This window comes from Vitis vinifera, chromosome 10 (genome assembly GCF_030704535.1).
Source record: "Vitis vinifera cultivar Pinot Noir 40024 chromosome 10, ASM3070453v1".
In the NCBI taxonomy this organism is placed as follows: Eukaryota; Viridiplantae; Streptophyta; class Magnoliopsida; order Vitales; family Vitaceae; genus Vitis; species Vitis vinifera.
The window spans coordinates 255,786-280,729 of record NC_081814.1 but is presented as its reverse complement, the minus strand read 5'-3'; the positions used below and the strand labels follow the sequence as shown (position 1 = coordinate 280,729).

The window sequence follows — 24,944 nt, the reverse complement described above, 5'->3', positions numbered from 1 at the left end:
ATAGCACGACCGACTGCTACTCCCTGCCATTACACCTTAGTACGTGTCTTTGAGGAAGGAGTGTAACTTTGCATGCCCTGTGTCTCCTTTTGAGATACCTCTGGTACAACTTGTTTTTGCTCATTAAGGATTTTGACACATCCAAATTCTGGACCCTATCAACTTCAGAAACAACAGTTGAAATGGGTCCATTGACATTGCTGGATGTGATGCTGTAACCTTTCCTACTCACATACTAAGAATACATCCTCTATAGTTCCTTGCTCTCTCAGACATAAATGAGAAAATTGATGCATACCATGGACGGGTACCAGGAATAGGGGAAGACAACAAAACAGGGCACCATGGGTAGAAAAATAAATAAATAAATCCGTACAAGCCACGTTTCACATTTCAATCAACGGGCTTAGATATGGGTGAATGAAATTAAACGGGTATTAAATGAAAATCAAAACATGGTTGCAGATATCTCATGAGGAAACTTAAACAGGGCCAAACTGATTCTCAACAAAAACCATTAAAAAGAGAGATATGAACATGATATAACACAAACAAAACAACATAGAGATCAGTAGAAACAAACATGTAATCTTCAATGTCTACTCCCAATCAACAAACAACATCCAAGAATCAGCAGAAAAAGAGAAGAAGAACATACCGGTGGGAATGAATGGGAAATCCACAATAAACATACCTGAAAGTGATCCTCTCCAACAAGGTGTGCTGGACTTCTTGTTATTCTCTCTCTAGAAGTTCCCCAGAAAACCCACGAACTGTCATCTGGCTGTACCATCCCTTTGCTCTTTTCCTTTGGTTTCTCTTCTTCTTTGTAACCCTCCAAAAAATATTCACCTCACTCAAATTTTCCTTTTCTTTCTTCTCCTTACCTTCCCTTTCCTCAGTTGATTTTCTTCAGCTTCCTTTTCCCCTGCAACTCTATTCCCTTCTTTGGTAATCTTTCTCAATATTTTTTTTTCTCAAGTTGTCTTGCCCCTCAAGCTTATCTCGCCTCTCCAGTAACAACCAAAAAAAGATCTGTAACCTCCTCAAGAGAATCACCAGCTAATCTCCTCATTCCTAAGCAACCAGACGTTTCCCTCTCGTTTTCGCAACAAAAACGCTGCTCCCTCTGTAACAGCCTGCAACTCTCAAATCTTCAAAACCATTTTTGAATATTCCCTCACACGTGCCGTTGGCTCATTGCACCTTCAGCCCACTACGGTGATTCCCCATGGCCAATCCAGAGGCGACACATGGCCTTCTAAGAGCCTTCCACCTGGAAAAATAATATCGGCAAAAATGAACCCTAAAATGGGGGTCTACAATACTATTAGGCAATAGTGATGGCAATCAATGATCATTTGCTTAATCTATCTTATTAAGGATGTTATTACACATATCATCATCTAATTCCATGATAATTAGTGATTAGATATAATAAACTGTTTTTTTTTTAAATTTCTTAAATATAAAACCCTCTTAATATTAAATTATCAACCACATGATAAAAATAGTGATAAAAATGATGCTACAACTAATAATTTCTTATTATTAATTAAATAATTTTTTCTTTAGTTACCAATATAAATAATTCAAAAATGATCATTATTATTTTTTTATCATTAGCTATCAACATTTTATATATATATATATATATAATCTATAAATTAATTAATAAACAAAATATTCATATATGACACTTTTAATATAATATCTTATTTCAAATATATATGACAAAGTATTTCATTCAAAATTAAATATAAAATCTTTTATTGATTTTATTTTTTTGTATTTTTCCAATTTGTGTCTGTATTTTTCCCATTTTGTCGAGTTCAATTTATTGGAGAATGAAAATGGAAAAAATATTGTCCAAACATGTCTTGACTTGTGGTTTATATATTTTCATTTAGGTTATGTTTGGTTCCAGGAAAATACTAAGGAAAGAAAAAAAATGCAAAGGAAAATTATTTTTTCATGTTTGATTGTCCTATGAAAAATATAAAAAAAAATTAAATATAATTAAAATTAATTAAAAACTTATGTATTTTAAAATTATTTAATCTTTATATTAATGAGTTAAAATAAATAAAATGAGTTTGAAGCAAAAAATAAAAATAACTTATCAATTTTTAATCCATTTTTTATTTTCCTTCACTTTTTCTTTCCTTATATTTTTCCTTTTGTATTTTCTCTCAAATTTTCTGAGAACCAAACATAGCCTTAGGGTCTGGGTTTCTTTGATTCAAATTCCACAAGGATAGAGTAACTTTAACTTTTGATAACAAGTTCCTTCGTGTCGTCGGCTTTAGCAGAGAGCAGCTTGAGATTGGCATTGAGGGGGGCCAAAACGGTGATAATTGTGAGCTCATATAACACCTGGTATTGCATGCATGTGCGTGGGAATTAATCAATGAGAAAATTAACATTAATAAAAAATAAATAATAAAATAAATAAAGGTACTACATGCACAATTTCGACAGCAGGTAATTTAAGTGGGCGAGCATTTTGAGGTTGAGAAATATTATCAACGCAGTTTCAGCATGGTTTTAAAAACCGGACCGGACCGGACCGGCCGGTCCAACCGTCGGCCGGTCATGATTTCGGTCCGGTCCGGTGAATTGGACCGGAATCTGGTTGAACCGGAATCGGACCGGGTGAACTGGCGGTTCAACCGGCGAACCGGATGAACCGGTTCTCTCCGAACTGGATGGTTCAACTTTTTTTTTTTTTTTTTACTTGCAGCAGCAGGTTCCAGTAGCAGCACTTCCAACATCAAAATGTTAGATTCTCCAATCAAACCCACCCTCGCGGCGCCCCAGTTCTAGCAGCAGGTCGGCGGCCCGCATGCCGCCAAACAACCCTCGACCGCTCTAGATCTAGCAACAGGCCGGCAAGCCACCTGCCGCCGACGACCCCTCTCCCCCCGACACACACACACAGACAGAAAACCACTCTTTGCCCCAGCCCCTCAAACCAGCTCCACCCGCCGGTGGCACGTCTTTCTATTGCCGACAAGCTGGTGCACTAAAATCTTAAACTCCCATTTAAAAATAATAATAATAATTAATTTTTATGTTTTATATTTAATCTTTTAATATTTAATTATAATTTTAATGTTATGTTTAATATTTAACTTTTATAATTTTATTTATTTATTGCACATTAAAATTTTAATTTATTGAAATTTTGTTGATTTTCAAATGAAATTCTAATTTTTAAATTTTAAATAAATATTTGATTTTATAGTAAATTTCTCATTTTGAAAAAAAAAATTATAACAAATTTCAAAATTTTTAATCCTTTGATTTTTTTTAATTATTGATGACTTGATTCTCTAAATTAATGTAGGGTTTTTATAAATTGTTGATGATTTGAATTTAAAAAAAAAATAAATTGTTAATGACTTGATTCTTTAATTTTATAATTAAAATTATGATTTTTGTTTACAATTTGATGGAGAAATAAAAAATGAAAAAACTCAATAAACAAAGTAGATATTATCAAATTTTACATGGAACTTATTATTTTTATTTATTATTATTTTTTAATTTTAATAATATATAAAATATATATTTATGACGTCATCGGTTTGATCGCGATTCGACCGTCGGTCCAACCAATGAACTGTGAACCCGTAACTTTTCCGGTTCAATGACCAATCCGGTTCTGAAAACATTGGTTTCCAGCTTCCATTTGAAGACTAAGAGAAAAACAGCTAGCAAACTCATCGACTCCCTGCCTAGAAATGGTCTGGCAGGAAAAAACCGCAAGACTGATTCAAAATGAGAGCTACTCACTCACTAAGGAATGATCTAATTAAACTTTACATAAAGTGCCTGTCAACAGAGCATTGGTCTTGGCAGTTGGCATATATAATATGCTTGGAATGCACAGTAGAAAACCTTTACACTTTAGTTATTCTTATATGATTGTATCAACAAAACCACCTTCATTTATCAATATTTATGAGGTCTATGGCGGAGGGCTTCTTCACCAACAAGTTAACATACACATGATATATATACCATCAGGCATCAGGCATCAGATCAGATATTAATCCATCCCCACCTCCCAAATCTCAATTTCAAACATCACCAAAACGCTAATATATATATATATATATATAACCATCTTCATCACAGAATCAGTTTGGCAGACAAAAAACAAAAAACTATTCTTTTCTTTCTCCACACAAGACCCAAATTCCTTCGACTTTCCTTCCCTACGCCGCCACCTTCTTCCTACATAAACACTTGTCCATCAAACCCCTCTCCCCACTCTCTCTCTCTTCCCACAATGAATTCCACCGGCCGCCAAACTGCTCCACCCATCAAGCGCCACCACACTGCCCGCTACTACGCCCACCGCGTCCGCGAAAGCCTCACCACCCGCGTCTTCAAGATCATCTGCTCCATTTTTCTAGGCCTTCTCCTAGTAGTAGGCTTCCTCACCTTCATCCTCTGGCTCAGTCTCCGCCCCCACCGCCCCCGCTTTCACATCCATGAATTTTCTGTTCCGAATTTGACGGAGGGAGCCGGATTCACCGAAATTACTTTCAACGTAACGGCCCGAAACTCGAACCAGAATGTCGGAATTTACTACGATTCAATGGAGGCGTCCATCTATTACAAGGACCAAAGGGTCGCAACGACGTCGTTGCTGTTCCCGTTTTACCAGGAGCCGAAGAACACAACGGTCATCTACAAGGAGTTGAATGGGAATTCGATCACGGAGAACAGCGAGCGTACGATGGAGCTGATGAATGACGTGGCGAAAGGGACGGTGGTGTTTGGTCTGGAACTGACGTCGACGATTCGCTTTAAGGTGTCCACCTGGAAGACTAAGGGGCACAGGATGCATGCCAACTGTGATGTTAGGGTGGGCCAGGATGGAAACATTTTGGGTGCTTACAAGGATAAGAGGTGTCCGGTTTACTTCACTTGATAATTTAAAGGGGGGTGGGGGGTGGGTTGTGGCTTAATTAGTTTTAATTGCATGTGTTTTTGGTAATGGGATTTGGATTTAATTTGTAAATTTATAATTCTTTTTTAAGACATCGTTGACATTGATTATTGGAGTAGTATCATTAAAACATTTAATTAATGCAGAATCCAAATATACAAAATCAAGGTGAATTGTTTAAAAAGTTTTACAAGCATACCATAGGAATTAGGAATTTAGGATACATCATACATCATCATCCTAGTAATTTTACAAGCATATCATAGCTGATCACCTTCACATTTTATATGTGTTGAAGTGAGATTCGACCATTTTATTATTTATTATTTATTTTTATTTTTTTTACGAAAAGTAAATTCATCCGATCCCAGTCCATTTATTGGGATTAGGGTTTACATGATGTCAAAAAAAACACGAGGATTTAATGATGGATAAAATAATTAAAAAAAAAAAAGTTATTAACTTTCAAGGAATAGCACAAAGGTTCATATGTAATGTAACTAAACTCTTTCGGAATAAATTATAAAACAATACAGATTTTGATTTTGATACCAACCACCACTCTTAAAATGATTCTTGTTATACACTGATTAGAGTTGCATAGTCTGAAGGTCTTGTGTGCAAGCACCATTGAGAAAAAAGAAAGCAGGCATCATTCGCAACATCAAGGACAGGGTAGAAAATAGAATCTGAACATATTGGATGGGCCGCATTTACCTAGAAGATCTCTGTCAGCAACTCCTTAAAAAGTTGAGTCTCTCACCAAAGCCCCAGAAAGGGAGAGAGATTCAAAAGGTTTGCCTTCAACAAGAAGATTAGTTTCCTTAATAGAAACCATCTCACACTTAACCTTTTGCTTTCCATGTAATGCAGTTGATGGAAAAGAGTTTTAATCTAATGAAACAGTGTCTTTAGAGAACAAAGGGACAAGATCATTCATCGGCTCCCTCTTTTCCTATAAAGGGTTAGGGTTTAGGGTTTTGGATATCGACCATTCAAACAATTGGAATTCCTAGAATGATTCCGCTTTGAATCTTCAGAGCCTGCTTGGCTATTTGTCTTTGGTATTTCCAAGCTGTGATTATATTAGGGTCGCTAGTAGTAATAATATGGATGAGCCTAATCCCCAAATGTCCAGTTTCCACCATCTCCAATGTCTACACCCCGGCTTTGGATGGCTGGAACTCTACAGCATTCCGTAAAAATGAGTCTGTCCCGGCACCACCCCATAAGAATGATTCTGCCTGGAACATCTCCATCATCTTCAGCCTCCAAATAACAAAACCCAACAAAGGTATTGGCATCTACTACAGTGACCTCTACTTCACCTTGTACAACAGCAATGCTAGTTTGGGAGTGAACCGTTTGCCAGCATTCTATCAAGGCCATAAGAAGACTGTGACATTCCATGTGTTGGTGAATGTTGACCAACAATTTTGGAGAGGAATTATAGTGAGGAAGCGAGATTTGAGAGTGGGCTTGAAAACTGTAATCAGGTATGAGATATTCAGCTTCAAGACCAAGCATCGGTCAGTGGCTTTTGAAGCACAGGTACCAATTGGGTCAGATGGAAGGATATTAGGGGGCGAATATACAGAGCTACATCGCTAGGTGAAGGTAAAAAAAATCTGGAAATCTAGGTTTCTTCAGTCAGAAGAAAGAAAGACTAAATGGTTTTCTTTATGATACCATACAATACAACTTTCTAAATGTTTCGTTCTTGTTTTGGTTTTTTGTTTTTTGTTTTTTTTTTTGTGTTTCATAGTGTTTCCTGCTTGGTAGAGAAAAGCCTTCCTGCATGTCTAGGTTTAGAGTCTCGAAACTCCATGTCCAGCAGCCATCTTGGTTGTTATCTTCTGAGAAGTAATCATGGTTATGGAAAAAGTAACCAAAGAGTGAACAAGACCTGCCTATGGTTCAATTTTGGTAATTCTTTTTGGGCAGTAGAAAACTATGAAATGGTTATAGACTACTTGACCTGATAAATTTTGCTTACTTGCATGAGCAGATGAAGGCATCTAAGAGGGGCCATCTAGCACTCCATGTATATTCCTACAGTGCAAGAGACTCCAGGTGGAAACTAAGCAGCTAGCTTCCTCACAGGTTGCTCCTGTCATATGCCATGAAACTACACGTAGAAGCTCATTACACATTACACAAAGCATATTAACACCCTGGAAGAAAGGCATAATTCCTCTTAACCTTGAATGAAAGGCACCTAAAATGTTCCCCTTCAACTGCCAACCTTCCCCGAAAGTTTGAACCATTTGTCATCTTGCTTAAATTATTTGTGCTTTCCAAATCATCACCTACCAATGTGCTTTATGAATCCTCTCAACTCCCTCAATTTCTACCAAAGATTAAGAAATGTTTGAATACAAAAGCTTCTATCTATGGCTTTTCCAAGTTCTAGGCCTTTTGGGTCTCCTTGCATTCTTTCTTTGGCTAGGCTTACGACCCAAAAGCCCCACATACACCATCGTTGAGTTCTCTGTTCCACGTTCAATTAGCAGCAACGCAACTTCCTTGGTTGACCAAGGCAGCCAAGACGGAGCTGTCTTATTCAACCTCGAAATTGATAATCCAAACCAAGACTCGGGTATTTACCATGAAGATATTTTTATGACGTTTTATTATGGGCAGGACACAGTAGGGCAGAAAACCGTACCTTCTTTCTATCAAGGGAAGGACGAAACCCGCCAAATAGTTGATCGTATAGATGGAAATAGACAGGTATGGAAAACTCTTCTTGCTGCAATTCGGAATGCAACAGCTGAGATGAAGGTTGGTTTAGTAACAAGCATTAGATATCGAACATTGGGTCATAAGAGTAAGCACCATCAGATGAACTTGCAAGGTCTTATAAAGATTGGTTCAGATGGGAAGATTTTGGGTAAGAAGAAAAAAGTTAAGCTAACTCATGCTTCAAAGAAATGGAAACTAAGGGCCACCCGGTTCTAGGAATAAATGTAAATGTTAGTTTGGCCTTATGTATATGTACTTATTTTCAAAGGCTAAATTATAGCAGGAATTTTAATTTAACAAATAAATTTCAGGTACTCGTACATTATATCATCAGTCATTCTGTTGTACGAAACAAATGCTAATGGCCTGTACGGCCTCCTTATAAATTTCGTCATAGCAAACAGAAAATGGATCACATCTAGAACGATGACTAATAATTGGCTAGCTCAAAATTTCGTATTAAGAGCATGGAAAGATATCAGATCATAGTGTCTAACGCAGCTCCTTTCTAATCTCTCATCATTTTTTGCTTGCAACCCTAGAATCACAACAATAAATGTTACATTGGTGACATACAAATTCGTTTCTTGACAACTCTAAGGAGCCCGCTTCTTCAAAGTTTGAAGAGCAGCAACTTGTTTTCGCCATTCATGAATTGGAACCTGCAGCAAAATCCAGGGAAATAACTTGCATGTTCAATGTATGTCCAAAATTTGGGCTGATCAACTCACAATACTATCAACTCAGGCTACACATAAATATCTTATATGGAGACAAAAGTTTTTACAGTTCTTACAGCAGGGAAGCCACCATAGTCCCCAGGCTCTTTGATGTCCTTGGTGACAACACTATTAGCTGCAAGCCTGACCTGCAAACTCCCATCCAGTATAATATTTTATATCAACGAAATAATAAAGAGGTCCAGTACTAATCTAGGGTCTATTATCTAATAGTTCACACACAATTATTAAGTCCATATGCACCCTAAACAAAGATACAGCCTTAGCCATCCTGTCAATGCTCTGCAAGCCATATAAACCAACAGTCCAGCAAGCTCAAACATGTATCTCATCATCCATGGCATTTTATATCCATCATCACAGGAAACTGTTTATTTCAAAACACCAATCATCACTTGTTGGAGTTCACTCTGTACTGGATTTACCAAAAACTCTTTGTACTTGCTCACATTGGTCTTGATGGAGATATACCAACGTCCTATATACAAAACCTCATTCCAAAAATTAAGATCATATCATGCTAATAAAAAAACATATGCACCGACTCTGACCTAAAAAAAAACAAACATATGCACCGAGAAACAATTCAATGCAGGACATTGGGCACTTCCATTAAGTTATAGGTAAAAAAATATCGAAATAATGCACAATGTTCTACAATAGAGAACATAAAGCTAAGACTTGAATTAATTTCTCTTAATTAGGGTCAACTAATCTTACCTTTGATACAATTGATACATGGTCACGAACTGCTACTCTTCCTGCTAAAGTCACATAGTCACCCATCCTATATGAAAACAAGAATATATAGCAACTCCTAGCAACTGAGAAAACCTCACTAAATCCTTGATTCAGTTGGATGAGAAGAAATGGAAAATATAATGCTTTTTCAAAACAAAAATATAATTAGAGTAACATACGTCACTGAACCTGCAATGCCAACTTGCCCACAAAGGATGCAATTCTTTCCGATTACTACGTTGTGACCTATCTGCAAAGTGAAATGGACAGGCAGTTGAAAACCCTGAACAAGTTAACCAATAATCAAGGAAGCCAAGAACCAACCTGAACTAAATTATCTATTTTTGAGTGATCCCCTATTACTGTATCTCTCCAGCTGCATAATCAATGAGCTGTGTAGTTAGTATTCTAGCTTGAAGAGCTTGCAATGGCAAACTGACTTAAAAAGTAAATAAATACTTGTCACAGCCCTCTGGAGTAGTCAAAGGCAACATATATCTCACCTGCCTCTGTCTATGCATGTATTTGCACCTATCTCCACGTGATTCCCTATCCTTGCACTTAGCATCTGAATAATAATAAAACTTAAATTGCTATCCAAGAACAGATATCCAATGTACATATTCATCTACTCTATAAAAGACTAAAAAGAATGGAGTCAGAAAGAACAGTTTAAGCATAACATGTTTAATGAGTTTGTCCTCATGAACTTCAGAAAATTCCAATATCAAGCAGCATTCTTGGTAATGAAATCATTTTTGAGCTTTGCATATTTCTGAAGAAATCAGAATACCGTGGAATCTATGTTCTGCAGGCAGAGACACGAGATGTCATGCCAGACCTCTTTATCATCAAGACAAAGCTACATGCCTATATGTATGTTTGTGGAAATGATACATTGGACGCACATTTTTTGCCTGTTTCTTTAGCGATTATGTGGAAGAACCATCAAGAGTTTTCCTTGGCAATCAAGTGAAAATACATGCATGATCTAAACTAAACAATAACTCATGCATACATAACATTGTTGCATTATACATCATGAAATAATAAAGAAAAAAAAACTTCAGAACGGATTGTAAAACAATGAAGATATAAAGCACTTGAGAACATGTTTTCTTTCAAAAAGTCATGATAGACATGCTCTAGTGCACTTTTTTTCTTCAGAGTGGATTATAAAACAATGAAGAAACAAAGTATTTCAGAACAGTTTTTCTTTCAAAAAGTCATGATAGACATGCTCTAGTGCACGTTTTTTCTTTTTTCTTTCTTCTCTCTCTCTCTCTCTTTTTTCTTTGGAAAGCAATAAATCTGGATTTGTTTGCAAGTATCCAAAACCATTGTTAGACACCAGTAAACACAGAAGGCATATCAGCCTGAACATGTGAATCAGCCAAAACAAAGAAGTAACTTACATATAAGAACAGACTTGAAACAAGGTATTCTCACAAGCATGAATATAACTTGATGAGCCTTTCAAACTACTGAATTATCTGCTTAAGAGATTATGATGTTTCATACTAAAACTATAAAGGTCTAATATTTAAAAAAGAGAAATGCCAAAGAACCGTAATAAATTAAAATTTTGATTCCAAAATCTAAATATCACCAACTTGAGCCTTTTTCATCATGTTCCCATGCTCATCCACGAAGAACCCAAATCCTGTAAGGAAACAACATTACATCCAACTTAGAAATAAAAATGCAATCCAAGCAGCGATCTCATTTCAAAATAACATGACTTCAGCAACACAAAATAATTCTGAAAGATGAACTAAGGAAGGTGAAAGGATATTTCCATTGTTCAATGGTGGATCTTACTTTACAAATTATATACATCAATTAGAAAAGCTTTTAACTGGGAATAGATATGATGGAGAATTGAATGGGAATAAGATGAACTTCTAAGCTCAATAAACTTTAAATACTTCTAGTGCAGAAGGCATTACCTCAGATCCAGATTTTAGACCCAAAAGACAAGAAAATTTCATACATGGATATTTTCTGTTTTCAATGAAGATAAGAGACACTAGCTGAGCATCAAATAATGATGACAAAGAAAGCTTAAACTTTTTTTTTCCTTCTGTGCACATATTAACCATTTCGTTGGTTTCAATGATAAAGCATATGATTTTTAATCAGAAATTCACACCAAGAAATCCTTCAATTAAAAGAATAAGACGTAAAAAACAACATTAAATACGTTGCATGCCAATGACTACAAATATTTCCTATGCTGTAATTGAAAATCCTTGACCTTAATATGAATAGTCACACAAGGAATTTCAGAATTCTAACACCTAAATACACTAAACATTAAAAACAAAGTTCCTGTTTCGTGTCAATGCAACTTGGGTACACAAGATATTTGAGCCCTCTTTGGGGCAAAGAAGGCACCCTTTGTAGGCTCCCAAACCAAAATTACAAAACCAATACAGTATCATCATGGTTTTGATCTTTCTTTATGTTCAAAACATATATATGTATATCTATTCATTCCTTTTTTGTTTTTATTAATTTATTTATTTTATTTTTATTTTTATTTTTTTGTTGCTTAGTTTGGAATATATAGAAGTGACACATACCAAAATTGGTATGTGCATAAGGATTCTCATGGTATTCTCAAAAACTTTGGCTTAGGAACCTAATGCATCCATTAAGCCTCAAGCACTACATTAGATATACCAAGTTTGATATCCAGCCTTACCATCTTGACCTATGCAGACTCCATTGTGAATAAAACAAGCATCACCTATTGTACAATTAGTGACTGAAACATTGTACCTGCAGAAAATATAGGAGTTCTATAAGGAGCAGAAAAAGCAATAACATTAAATGTAAAATGGAGAGCAACAAGGTTTACATCAAGCATAGACTTGATTAATAGAGGAAAACATCATATTAAGAACTTCATTTCCCAAGGTTTAGGCATACAATGGTTAGGCTCAAGATCGGTGATAACAAATCTTAAATGAAAGCCCAGAGTCTCTCATCTAATCTATCCAAACTTTCATTCTCTTTCATCCAGGGAAACCTAGACAGTCAGACTGTCTGGAGAGTATGTAGCTAGTCTTAATTAGGATAAAGCTCTACACTTTGTAAGCATGTGAGAAAACAGAAAGAAAATATTGAAACCTCAAATAATCTAGAAAACAAAAAGGAGGAAGACAAATGGGCCTGTTCTTGGTATCACCAAACTACAATGGATTTTAACTTGCAAGACTCATAAATCAGTTTAAATAGATATTTTTGTATGCAAACTTCATGGTACAGTTGCCTCAATGGAACTGTACATATGAACAAGCACAAATGGTACCATAATACCTTAATCTACAGTTCAAATCACACTAAATGAAAAAAAATCAAATGGATGCAAAAACAATTATTGCTGAATAAATCATGAAGCATACTCTATTTTTGTTGATTCACCAATTTTCACAGCAGGTCCAACAATAGTTCCTGATCCAATATGAACATTTGCAGCAACAACACATTCTGAATGAACTACTGCACCAATTTCAATGAGTGTCGTGGATTCAATGCAAGCAGTCTTGTGGAACATCCCACCTCCATTATGCCATTTCTGAAATTCTTGGTGATTTATGTTTGCACCATCCTCTAATCTCGAAATCAGAGCATGTGCAAGTGCCAGTTAGCATCTGAAAGCAAAGAAACTATACAAACCTGCTACTGAAATAACCCATGCTTGAAAAGATACATAACATATTTGTGTTCTGATGAAAAAATCTACATACAAGCATGTGAACACTAAAACTTCAAATGAGGTTCATCTTCAAAGCCAAGGCTACTGATAGCATTTTTCATGTTTAGTTATGCTGGTTTACACTTTTAATGGGCCATACAATTATACTAGGTAACAGGTACCAGATGATGGTAATAATAGAGGTGGTTTGGACCTAGTACCTAAGTGCAATTGCACCAAATATTTCTGAAAACAGAAATATATTGCAGCCCAACATTGTTAAAATTAACATGTTTGTTGTCCTTTTGATGCTAGGCCATTAAACAACAAGGCGATATTTCACTAGGCACTCAAGTTTCAGGAGCACACTCAACCAATCAGCAGCTAAGGTTTCTATGAATTAGGATGACGATTGAACTGACTCATTTAGGACTTATAAATAATACACAACATTAAAAGTAAGATAATAGGAAAAAATGTATATCAAGCTAACATCCCCTCGTGTGGACAGGTAACAAATATGACTGACAAATAGACAAACAAAAATCAATTTGATCTCCTGTTTTGGCATTAAACTATCATTTGACCCAAAAGCTCAAACTATTGGGAAATAGGTTGGCTATTTTCATTGGCATACATACATTCAATGTAAACATTCATGTTTATCATGAAAATGGTAATCCTTGCAGTCACAATGTATTGCCTACAAACAACTAATTGCCATCTATTCAGACCATTTCACAAAATTTCAGGGGCAAATTCTACAATCCATAACCTGATGTCGCTAGTTTGGCAAAAAACAATCTTGTTGGACACTCTTTACTTCATGCTTGACTCAAAACGAACTTTTCGGAATACCTTTTGCTAATTAATATTTTTTCCCTACTTCTCCAATATTTCCAGTGTCAAGCAAATTGCCAAGAAATGAAACAAGAAACTAGCAGTGCCAATTGCCATCATTATTTGACGATCTTAATTTTCATTTCAACAATGTCTCTGCCCTTAGAGACATTTCAACAAACAGGTTCACTACAATAATTTCATTCACATAAAAAGGTAGGGTGCTGAAATAACCAGTCCTAGTGGAGCTTCCCAAAGATGGTGCTTCGTCGATCGAGCATACAGAGAAATGATAACGGTCAGGAGCAGTGGAAATGAGACGAGGAATTGGAGCGAAGGAGCGACGAAGGGCGAGCTTGCTAAGATTAATGGCCATAGTCACAGCTTAACGTTCGCGAAGGCGGGGTTTTCAATCTAAATAGTTAGAGTCTTGCAGACCTGCGAAATTTCAAGAGCACCTGCGCGAAAGCCCATAAGCGGAATCAATGTTTCTTGAAACCGGGACGGTGATGTTCAATGTTGGAAGCGGTTGAAACGCGATTTACTTCATAAATATATTATTTTTATATTATTAAAATATAAAAATTATTTTCCAATAAACCAGACCATAGAAATTAATAAACAATGACATAGTGTTTCTGATTATTATTATAATTAATTTTTAAAGATAACTTAACAAATCTAGTTCGGAAAAATATATTTAAGAAGCGCCCAAAAATAATTCCATTATATATATATAATAATAATAATAAAATGTTCAACATATTGATTTTTTGCTTCTAAAAGTAACAATAAACTTTGAAAATAATTCCATTTTTTTTTCCATAGATTTCTAATTGTTGTCGTTTCTAATTTGAGCGTTTTTGCTTATGCATCCAAATTAATAAGAGTTCATTTAAGATATATTTATGTAAAAATCGTTTTTACCCTATAAAGCTTTAATATAAACTGAAAATGTATTTTTAATCATTGTCAGGATGAAAAAGAACGAGTTTTTGAAAAGATAGTCCAAGAATGACTTCAAATCATTTTCGAAAATTTTAAAATTAAAATTAAAATAATAATAATAATAAACAACAAGGAATACTCTGCAGGGAGCTCCCAACATGATTACAAGAATCTCAAAGAATGTATCATCAACACCTTAAACAAGATAAATCAAATTCAATTTAGGTGATTAACCAAAAAAAAAACAATACTTCAGGTGGAGTTTCACTATTTTCAACAGAACAAAGTTTATGAAATAAAAAGGTACCAAAAAACATATGGAATTTCTTAAGCACATACATTATGTGAGTTCACACTAACTCCAAGTGCCAAGATGTTTCCCATGAGGGTATAGGAAAATGCTAGGACACCTTGTGATTGTCGTAGAACAAAAAAATTCTGGTATAGATATACATAGAGAGAGATTTGGACCCATGAAAAATGATACAAATGAATGAAACTAAGATAAATGAATACAAACAATGGAAATTATGATATCATTAATAAAAACTTGAATATATATATGACATCACATGATTGGCTATGCATTTTTGATAAATATCATCCAAAAAATACAACTCTTTTAGTGTCACTGTTAACACTGGGCAATCCGGTTCCTATCATTCAACTTAGTGTATTTCCATATAATAATAAAACTCCTAATGCTTCAACCAACTGCAGCAATAATCTAGCTTTGCTATCAATTCAAACACCCATCAGCAGACTTTCAAGTCATCAAAGAACACTCAAAGAACATGGATAGCCCTGTCTTAATTAATCTACAAACCAAAGGTAGGAGTACAGTACGGACACCTATAAGTTTCCATATAAAGGGTTTTTCAGCCCCCTTTATCTGCAGTTCAAGTTCTTTGCTGAGCTCTTCCTCCATTTTCCTGCCAAAAAACATGGGTCGCCCTGTCTTAACTACAAGTTCAAAACCATCAATGAATTGCCCACACGTAAGGATAAACAAAAAACCATAAGAAAAAGGGCACATCAAGAAATTCAAGAGGGTGGAATACTCATAGAGCTTGGTAAACATATGAACAATAATAGTGATAATAATAATAAAATGGCATCATATCCATATAACCTCATTGTTATCATGTTATCATACACAATAAAAATAGGGTCATACTTGTTCATCTGCTTGTGACTCTTCTTTTTATTTGTGGCACCTCCAGTGCGCTCAAGTTCTAATGCCCACAGCCTATTTTTGTAAGCTGACATCTTCTTGGCCATGTTTACAGCCTGCAACAAGCAAAATTTATCCAAAAATATAAAAGGAATATCTAAAACTTCCTACAGCCTTTCTATTTGAAAAATGACCAGTATGAAATATAATTATTAACAGCAACCCTATTGATTATATGCAGATTCCATCCTGCAGCTTAGTTCCAGCAGGACAGTACACTTCCAGTACACAGTGACAGCTATTGTTTGGATCTCAAGATATGGGAGTAAAACTCACGTGGCTTCAATTTTTCAGAGCCATTTAGCATGTTAATATTGAGCATTTTCAATAATAATTTTTGCTGAAGAAGCATCTAATACATATATAATTCTTTTTAAAAAACTTCTATTAAAAGTGCTTTAAATAAAAACATTGTCAAACATATTCTAAGAGCTTATTTGACAGTAATTCTAGGAAGTGTTTCTAACCTTTCAAGTACTTAAAAGTAATTTTTTTTATAAAAATTTTCAATAATTAAAAAGGTTATAAATGCTTCCTAAAACCAGTATCAAACATATTCTAAGTGGCAAGATTTTTCATAAAGGAACATTATAATATCTATGAGTGAGACCTGTGTTCTAACTTCTAACTAAACAATAAGTGGTTTTTCAGCATATACCTTATGATGGTTGGATGATAGCATCCAAAGTCATTGGTCTTTATCTGTCTCCAAACACCATATGAATATATTCCAAGAAAAATATTTAACAGTCTTCTGGCTTGCTTTTGAAAACAGAAAAGGAGATGAAGTCACTATTTGATTGACATCTCCGTCTACCACCAAAATTCTGCCAAATCAACCCTTAAGGTTGCGCCTATTAAACCCCCAAAAAGGTCAATGTCATTGCCTTAGAAAAGGTCTACATCCTTCCAAAAGCCCAACCACTTGATTATAAGGAATTTTCCCAAGTCCCCAACTAGTGAAGAGACCCTTAACACAGGAGTTAAGACGTTAAATGGATCAATTCCCAAATGAACTCCTGGTGCAACATGACTCCCAAACTTATAATTGGTTCTAGAAACAGCCAGGTCCTTAATCCTGATCACCACAAAGGATATTAACTCACCAGAAAACCTTTCTAAACTTCCCTAAAAATGGCTTCTTTCTCTGTCAATCAGAAAAAACTCAGTCCTGGAACTTTAGAGGCATTCCTCTCATCCATCAATCTTCTCACCCTCTCAACATCCCAAAACCTTCCAACACCAGCAAAGATGTTGGACAAAAGGACATAATCCCCTCCATATTTTCTCTCCATCTCTAATATCTTCCTTGTCACTCTTGCACCCATCTCAACATTACCATGAAAGCTGCAAGCACCCAAAAGCGTCCTCCAAATTACAACATTAACCACATAATCCGGAATCTCCAAAGCCATCTTTTCTGCTTCATCTAGCCTCCCAGCCCTGCCCAACATGTCAATTAAGCATCCATAATGCTTAACATCTGGTGAAATTTGACATTCGTTAACCATCTTTGTGAAAAGCTTGAGCCCCTCCTCAACCAATCCTCCATGACTACAAGCATTTAAAACACTCAAGAATGTTATTCGGTTTGGTTTCAAACATTCTTTCTGCATTCTTTCAAAATTTTCTAGGGCTTCTTTCGCCATTCCATGCATTGCAAATGCGGAGATTATTGATGTCCATGAGACCAAGTTTCTGCCCTTGGCAGCTATTTCTCCAAAGACCCCTGATGCACTCTCTATGCACCCACACTTTGCATAAGTATCTAGAAGGGAAGTTCTAATTCTGATATCAGATGCATTTAATCCACTTTTCTCTCCATATGTGTGGATCAATTGGCAAATCTCAAGAGCCCCAAGATTTGAAATGGCTGGGAAAATGGCTAAAAGTGTTATTTCAGTAGGTTTGATGCCCTCATCTAAAAACATAGTGAGAAACAAAGCTAGAGCTTGCTTGGGTTGATTCATCCGAGTGTATCCGTCAATAATAGTAGTCCATGAAACGACTGTTGGCCTTGGCATCTCATCAAGGAGAGAACAAGCAAGATGAAGCTCACCCCATTTGGCTAGACCAGTAATGAAGACATTCCAAGTAACAGAGTTTCTTACAGGCATTTCATCGAACACTTGCTTAGCTTCAAGAAAAGCCCCACAGGCTGCATACACGTTTAGCAAAACAGTGTGTACATAGACGTGAAATTCAAATCCAAGCTTAAGAGTAAGAGCATGGAGTTGAAGTCCCCCCTCGCGGTGCTGTAGATTAGCGCATGCCTTGAGAAGGAAAGAAAAGGAGAAACTGTCGAAGGAGAGTGGAGGATAGACATGATGGAGGCGGAGGTGCCTGAAGAGCAAGAAAGCTTCTTGGGGGAAGATGCCAAGAGAATAGTGTCGAAGCAAAACGTTCCAAGATGTAACATCCATACAGTGGGAATGTGCACCAGTGGTGATCAAGTGAGAGTGGAGTTGTTGCATTGCACTGCGTCTGGTTTGTTGTTGAAGAAGAAGAGAGAGCAAGTTTCTTCGTTGGAGATGGGCAGCCTGCTTGATTGTGCGATTGAGGGTCATTGTTAATGTTAACAGTGGGCAATCCGGTTCCTATCATTCAACTGAGTGTATTTCCATATGATAATAAAATACCGGTCTTGAGTGTATTTCAAGTCCCTCAGGGCATTGGAGGTTTATCCGATCGTTAACTTTAAGGCCTCATAGGATTAGTCTAGGTACGCATAAACTGGCCCGAACATCCACAGTTGTAAAAAAATAAAAAATAATAATAATAATAAAACACCGATCACCGAATTCAGCACGGGCAATCAACTTATGGTTAATATACTCATACTTGGGATCTTAATCACCCAAACATTAAATAGAATTAAATAATAAATAATAATATTTTAGCATAAAGTCTTAATAAAGACGAATTCAAATATGCTGGTCCGAGAATAAGGAATAAAAGAGTAAAAAATAATACTAAAAAAACTAAAATAATATATACAACAAACTTTTTATTTCCTCTCATATTCCATCTCTCTATTATTTAATTATAACGAGTATGATAAAATCCCCTTGAAGATCATATCAAACTCACCCTTTTATTATATATTTGCTATAATTGATCAAATTAAATTCAATTGGTGCAAGTTTATCAGGAATTGTAGTGGTGGCTTTTTGTGTTTACTATGTGATCAGGAGAAGAAAGGGTGCATATCCAGGTATCTAATAGGTTTGACCAGCTGATGCGACAACTGTGCTATTACTTTTCTTTATGTTGAGTGAATTAGTCTCTGTTCTGCAAGACGAGAAAGAAAGTAGGGGAGATCTTTGTTTACTTGACTTGGGAGGAGGAAGACCAGGTGCCGAAGACTACTCTGGTGATAGCTAATGAAATCCAAGGAGTTTCCTGTGATTGGGTTTGATCTCGTGTACGAAGCTACACAGCATTTCTCTAATGAAAACCAGCTCGGGAAAGGTGGGTGCTCTTTACAACCCGATGACGACGAGAGAAAAGTGAGGTTACCTTACTCTTACTGTCACGCCCCAAGATCCACTCCAAGGGCGTGACGGTCATTTTACACCTCAAACCCGAAGGCTTAAAGTATAACCTGACCCAAACAATCATATTGTAATTAAAAGTAATCAATTACCAAAAACCTGTTCAGAGTAGCAGAACAAAATTCTAAAATCTCCAAACTTAACTTTAGAACTAAGCATCCATCAACCAAAATCCATTATCCAAATAGATTGCAACTCAACAAATCAAGTACTAACGAATTTTTATAATCTCTAAATCTCAACTTCAATCTATCATAAAAAAAAATATTTAAAAGCTCAATATCTAAATAGCTTCCAAAAACTAAATAAACCAAATGAACATAAACTTATAAGCTAACAATGTTCAAAAATAACATCCTAAGAAAAATCCTAATGATGACCAACTTTCCCGCCTAGTCATCACTTCTTGCCCGAATTAAAGGTACCTGAAAAATTTTCAACAATTGGGAATGAGCTCAAAGCCCAATAAGGAATATTAATGCAATTCATGGATCAAATATTTTCATTTCAAATAGAAGATATCATTTTTTTTTCTCATCAAATATCAGAGTTTCAAAAATACCAATATATTCAAATTTCAACCAACCATTTTCATATCAAATTCAAACACTTTCACATAAGATTCAATCAAATCCATTCAATTTTCATTACTTTAGTTATCAAATATCAAATGCCCAGTTAGGTGGGACTTTTCAAATGGGTGGCTAACCTCAAATTGTTCTTGGTGGACGGAACCAAACACTACTAGTACTAGTAACCTCTAACCAAACCCCTAGAGGCTGGGGTCCAAATCAATTACATTCCCACCATGAAATGTAAAGGTCAACTATTATATCCCGTTGACAGGGCCGAATAAACCAGAGTGATGTTTTTGTTCAAGTATTCAAATTTACACAACATAATATCTCCATATTTTGTGTCATAAATAAAACAAAATATTCCAACATAATATTTAGTGCAAAACAGTTTGATCCATGCATGGTAACAAAATATCATTTTCTTTTCCACAATTCAAAATAACATATAAAATAATTTAAATTTTATAAATATTGCATTAACTTCTCTTACCTCAAATTATGCAAAGACCTTGAAAGCTTGGGAGAAAAATAATTCTGGAAAAATTTACTCTTCTCCTAATATAATATAAGAGAAATAATTATTACTATTTATCTATAATTTAACTAATTTATTTCTTATTTAAATAAAATTAATAAATTCTCAATTTGTTTCTAATAACACATTACTAATTTAATTAAATTACAATTTTATTTCATTATAAAATTCTATATATATATATATATATTGCTAAATCTCTCATTCTATTTATTACAAAAAGACCACTATTACTATTATCTTATTTATTAATCTAAAAATAAATATCATTATTTTTTTAATTATCCAATTCAACAGCCACCCAACCATTACTCATCGGGTACACACCAAAAAGCAAGTTTTTTTTTGTTGCCTAATGATGATTCATTATATATATATATATAAGCCTCTATAACACTGTCACGCCCTACCTGTTTTTTTTTTTTTTTCCTTTCCTTCTAGTGTGCACATGCGTCTCTTGTTTTTTTTGTTTTTTTTTTCTATTCTTTGTTCCAGTACTGTACACACACGTTCTCTTCTTTTCTTATTTATTTATTTATTTATTTTTCTTTTTATTAATTTTTTTTCTAATCCCTTCCACCACAAATAACAATAAATTTATTTACTTTTTTTTATAAATAAAATTAACCCTAATATAAAATCGAAACCTTCCAAGGAACCTTTTTTTTTCCATCTAATAAAACTTAAGATCTCCCAAATACCAACAATAAATCAAAATCTTAAATTTTTATTTTATTATTATTATTATTATTTTTTACTATTGATATTAAAACGAATTAAAAAAAAAAAAATAAACTAACCCTAATCTAGATTTGGGTTTTCCAAAAGATATCTAATGTGTTTGAAATTAATCAATGAATCTAAAATATTAAACTAGAGGTTAGAATCTTACCTATAGAGATCTGTTCTTCAACCCTGAAATCTGACTCCAACCTACATTCTCTGAAATTCTGCGAACAGGAACTCTATTCAGAAAAGAACAGGAAGAAATAGAATTTCTAATTTATACCTAAGGTATTTATTCGTAAAATTACACTTTTACCCCTCTTCCACTTTATTAAATTAATTAATTAACTAATTTAATTATTATTAGTAATTTCCTAAATTACCCTTTAAAAAAAATACTTGGGTGTTACATCCTCCCCTCCTTAACAAAAGTTTAGTCCTCTAAACTTGACATACCTGAGTCTTGAAATAATTGAGGATGTTTTTCTCTCATCTCTTCTTCTAACTCCCAAGTGGCCTCTCGGATACTATGATTGCTCCACTGGACCTTTACCAACTTGACAACAACATGTCGCAGTACCTTATCCATCACATCCACAATTTGAACGGGTACCTCTTCATAGGTCAAGTCCTTAGAAATTTGAATAGACTCCAACTCCACAACATGAGAGGGATCATAAATATACTTCCTCAAGGTTGAAACATGGAAAACATTATGAATCTTAGATAGACTTGGGGGCAAGGCTACTTTATATGCCAAAGTGCCTACTTTTTCTAATATTTCAAACGGACCCATAAAACGAGGACTAAGTTTTCCTTTTCTCCCAAATCTCTTCACAGACTTCATAAGTGAAACCTTCAAGAATACATGATCACCCATCTCAAACTCCAAATCTCGCCTACGATGATTAGCATAACTCTTATGTCTACTTTGAGCTGCTTTTAATCTTTCTTTAATTAAAGCAACTTTTTCAACAGTCAACTGCACAAGTTTAGGCCCCAAAAGTTTCCTTTCTCCAACATCATTCCAACAAATAGGAGATCGACAATTCCTACCATACAATGCCTCAAAAGGTGCCATCCCAATGCTAGCTTGAAAACTATTGTTATAGGCAAACTCTACTAAAGGTAAATGATCATCCCAATTACCTTGCAGGTCCAAAATACAAGCTCTCAACAAGTCTTCCAAAACCTGAATTACTCTTTCTGATTGGCCATTAGTTTGAGGATGGAAAGCAGTACTAAAACTCAACTTAGTGCCCAAAGCTTTTTGTAGACTATGTCAGAATCTAGAAGTGAAACGAGGATCTCTATCAGACACTATAGAAACTGGTACTCCATGCATTCTCACAATCTCCTTCACATAAAGAGAATTTAAACGATCTAAAGAAAAGTTGACTTTCATAGGCAAAAAGTGAGCAGACTTTGTCAACCGATCAACAATCACCCAAATAGCATTATTACCCCCTAAGGTTCTTGGCAATCCTATCACAAAATCCATGGTAATATGCTCCCACTTCCACTCAGGAATAGCAAGTGGCTGCAAAGACCCTGCTGGTCGCTGATGCTCAGCCTTCACCTGTTGACACACTAAACACTGAGCCACAAATTGTGCAATATCACGCTTTATACCTGACCACCAATAGTTTTGCCTCAAATCCTTGTACATCTTTGTCCCTCTTAGGTGGATTGCAAACTTGGAATAATGAGCTTCCTTTAAAAGCTCTCTCCTTAAGTCTTCATCATTTGGGACACAAAGTCTAGTCCCAAATCTCAAGATCTCATCATCCGACAAAACAAAATTAGGCTTACTGCCCCTCTTAACTTCCTCCATAACTTGCACTAATTGGAAATCATTCTTTTGTAGGGTCTTAATTCTCCCAACTAAGTCTGGTTGTACTCTGAAATTTGCTACAAGTGCTCCTAAGCCCATAACTCGAAAATGGACTTGTAAACTCCTCAACTCTTCAAGTAACTGCCTTTGACAGCCTCTAATAGCTGCTAGAGAACCAACTGACTTCCTACTCAAGGCATCAGCTACAACATTCGCCTTCCCAGGATGATACTGAATAATACAATCATAGTCCTTAAGTAGTTCTATCCGTCTTCTCTATCTCATGTTCAACTCCTTTTGGGAAAATAGATACTTCAAACTCTTATGATCTGTGAATATCTCACAAGTTTCACCAAAAAGAAAATGTCTCCAAATCTTAAGTGCAAAAACCACAGCAACTAACTCCAAATCATGAGTAGGGTAGTTCCTTTCATAAGGCTTCAACTGTCTAGAAGCATAAGCTACAACTCTCCCATGCTGCATAAGAACACAACCTAAACCCTGATGAGAGGCATCACTATACACCACAAATCCTCCTGAACCTGAAGGGATAGTCAAAATAGGAGCTAACACTAATCTATTCTACAACTCTTGGAAGCTACATTCACAATCATCAGACCACTCAAACTTAACTCCCTTCTGTGTCAACTTAGTTAAACGTAAGGCAATCTTAGAGAACCCTTCTATAAACCGCCTATAGTAACCAGCAAGTCCCAAGAAACTTCGAATCTCAGTCACAGTACTAGGTCTTCTCCAATTAGCTACAGCACCTACCTTTCCAGGGTCAACTGAGATGTCATCATTGCTTACCACATGCCCAAGAAAAGAAATTCAGTCTAACCAAAACTCACACTTCTTTAGTTTAGCATACAACTGCTTATCTCTGAGGGTCTGTAATACAATACTCAAATGACCCTCATGCTCCTCTCTACTTCTTGAGTATACCAAGATGTTATCTATAAAAACCACCACAAACTGATCTAAATAGGGTTTGAATACCCTATTCATCAAGTCCATAAAAGCAGCAGGTGCATTAATCAAACCAAAAGGCATAACAAGAAACTCATAGTGCCCATACCTAGTTCGAAAAGCAGTCTTGGGTACATCTTCCCCTCTAACCCTCAACTGGTGATAACCCGATCAAAGATCTATCTTAGAGAACACACAAGCACCTTGTAGCTGATCAAACAAATCATCAATCCGAGGAAGGTGATACTTGTTCCTCACTGTCACCTTATTCAACTCCCTATAGTCAATGCAAAGTCTCATTGAGCCATCCTTCTTTTTTACAAATAGAACAGGAGCTCCCCAAGGTGAAACACTAGGCCTGATAAAACCCTTGTCTAATAACTCTTGAAGCTGAACTTTCAACTCCTTAAGCTCCACAGGTGCCATCCTGTATGGGGCCTTAGACATAGGACCTATTCCTGGTACCAGATCGATGGTGAACTCCACCTCTCTCTCTGGTGGCAAGCCAGGCAAATCCTTTGGAAAGACATCAGGATACTCCCTTACTATGGGTATGTCTTCCAACTTCAAATCACTTTCATTACTCATCACACTAGCCAAAAATCCTTGGCAATCCTTCTTGAGCAAGCTACTAGCTCGCAAGGTTGAGATCATACACAATGGTCTGTCCACATGCTTCCCTTCAAAGCTAAACTTAGGCTGACCAGGAATACTAAACGTCACCATTTTCTCAAAACAGTCAACAAAGGCATGGTAGGAAGCTAACCAATTCATCCCCACAATCACATCAAAATCCTGAAGGTCAAGGAGTACTAAGTCAACTGGCATTTCCCT

The 24,944-nt window shown here is 35.6% G+C and overlaps 3 protein-coding genes across 4 annotated transcripts; 1 reads left to right on the top strand and 2 right to left on the bottom strand.

The window, feature by feature from the left end:
• Nucleotides 1-4,084: 4,084 nt before the first annotated feature.
• On the top strand, nucleotides 4,085-5,073 carry LOC100265764 (NDR1/HIN1-like protein 26). The gene has a single exon (XM_002265305.4). It carries the CDS (start codon nucleotides 4,298-4,300, stop codon nucleotides 4,943-4,945), a length of 648 nt encoding a protein of 215 aa, XP_002265341.1. The 5' UTR covers nucleotides 4,085-4,297; the 3' UTR covers nucleotides 4,946-5,073.
• A 3,062-nt stretch (nucleotides 5,074-8,135) lies between these two features.
• Nucleotides 8,136-14,373, bottom strand: LOC100255478 (probable UDP-3-O-acylglucosamine N-acyltransferase 2, mitochondrial). 2 transcript variants are annotated; one of them, XM_010657045.3, is made up of 10 exons: nucleotides 13,967-14,373; nucleotides 12,600-12,807; nucleotides 11,897-11,973; nucleotides 10,803-10,852; nucleotides 9,693-9,757; nucleotides 9,514-9,565; nucleotides 9,369-9,439; nucleotides 9,169-9,235; nucleotides 8,505-8,576; nucleotides 8,136-8,370 (listed from the first exon to the last, which is right to left on the bottom strand). In XM_010657045.3, the coding sequence occupies exons 1-10, from the start codon at nucleotides 14,106-14,108 to the stop codon at nucleotides 8,305-8,307; spliced, it is 870 nt and encodes a 289-aa protein (XP_010655347.1). In that variant the 5' UTR covers nucleotides 14,109-14,373; the 3' UTR covers nucleotides 8,136-8,304. The 2 variants fall into 2 exon arrangements, with proteins under 2 accessions (XP_010655347.1, XP_019078296.1); XM_019222751.2 differs by lacking the exon at nucleotides 8,136-8,370 and having other exon boundaries at nucleotides 8,442-8,926; nucleotides 13,967-14,321.
• An 820-nt stretch (nucleotides 14,374-15,193) lies between these two features.
• Nucleotides 15,194-18,729, bottom strand: LOC100250298 (pentatricopeptide repeat-containing protein At1g09220, mitochondrial). Its single transcript, XM_059740102.1, has 3 exons — nucleotides 16,573-18,729; nucleotides 15,858-15,970; nucleotides 15,194-15,612 (listed from the first exon to the last, which is right to left on the bottom strand). The coding sequence occupies exon 1, from the start codon at nucleotides 18,479-18,481 to the stop codon at nucleotides 17,069-17,071; it is 1,413 nt and encodes a 470-aa protein (XP_059596085.1). The 5' UTR covers nucleotides 18,482-18,729; the 3' UTR covers nucleotides 15,194-15,612; nucleotides 15,858-15,970; nucleotides 16,573-17,068.
• Nucleotides 18,730-24,944: the final 6,215 nt, after the last annotated feature.

Excerpts from the sequence above, each read along its gene's own strand:
- LOC100265764 (XM_002265305.4), top strand. The coding sequence starts at position 4,298 with ATGAATTCCACCGGCCGCCAAACTGCTCCACCCATCAAGCGCCACCAC.
- LOC100255478 (XM_010657045.3), bottom strand. The coding sequence starts at position 14,108 with ATGGCCATTAATCTTAGCAAGCTCGCCCTTCGTCGCTCCTTCGCTCCA. Across the intron at positions 9,758-10,802 it reads ACATGATGAAAAAGGCTCAA|ATGCTAAGTGCAAGGATAGG; the intron begins GTTGGTGATATT and ends ATTATTATTCAG. Across the intron at positions 9,236-9,368 it reads GGCATTGCAGGTTCAGTGAC|GATGGGTGACTATGTGACTT; the intron begins GTATGTTACTCT and ends GTTTTCATATAG.
- LOC100250298 (XM_059740102.1), bottom strand. The coding sequence starts at position 18,481 with ATGACCCTCAATCGCACAATCAAGCAGGCTGCCCATCTCCAACGAAGA.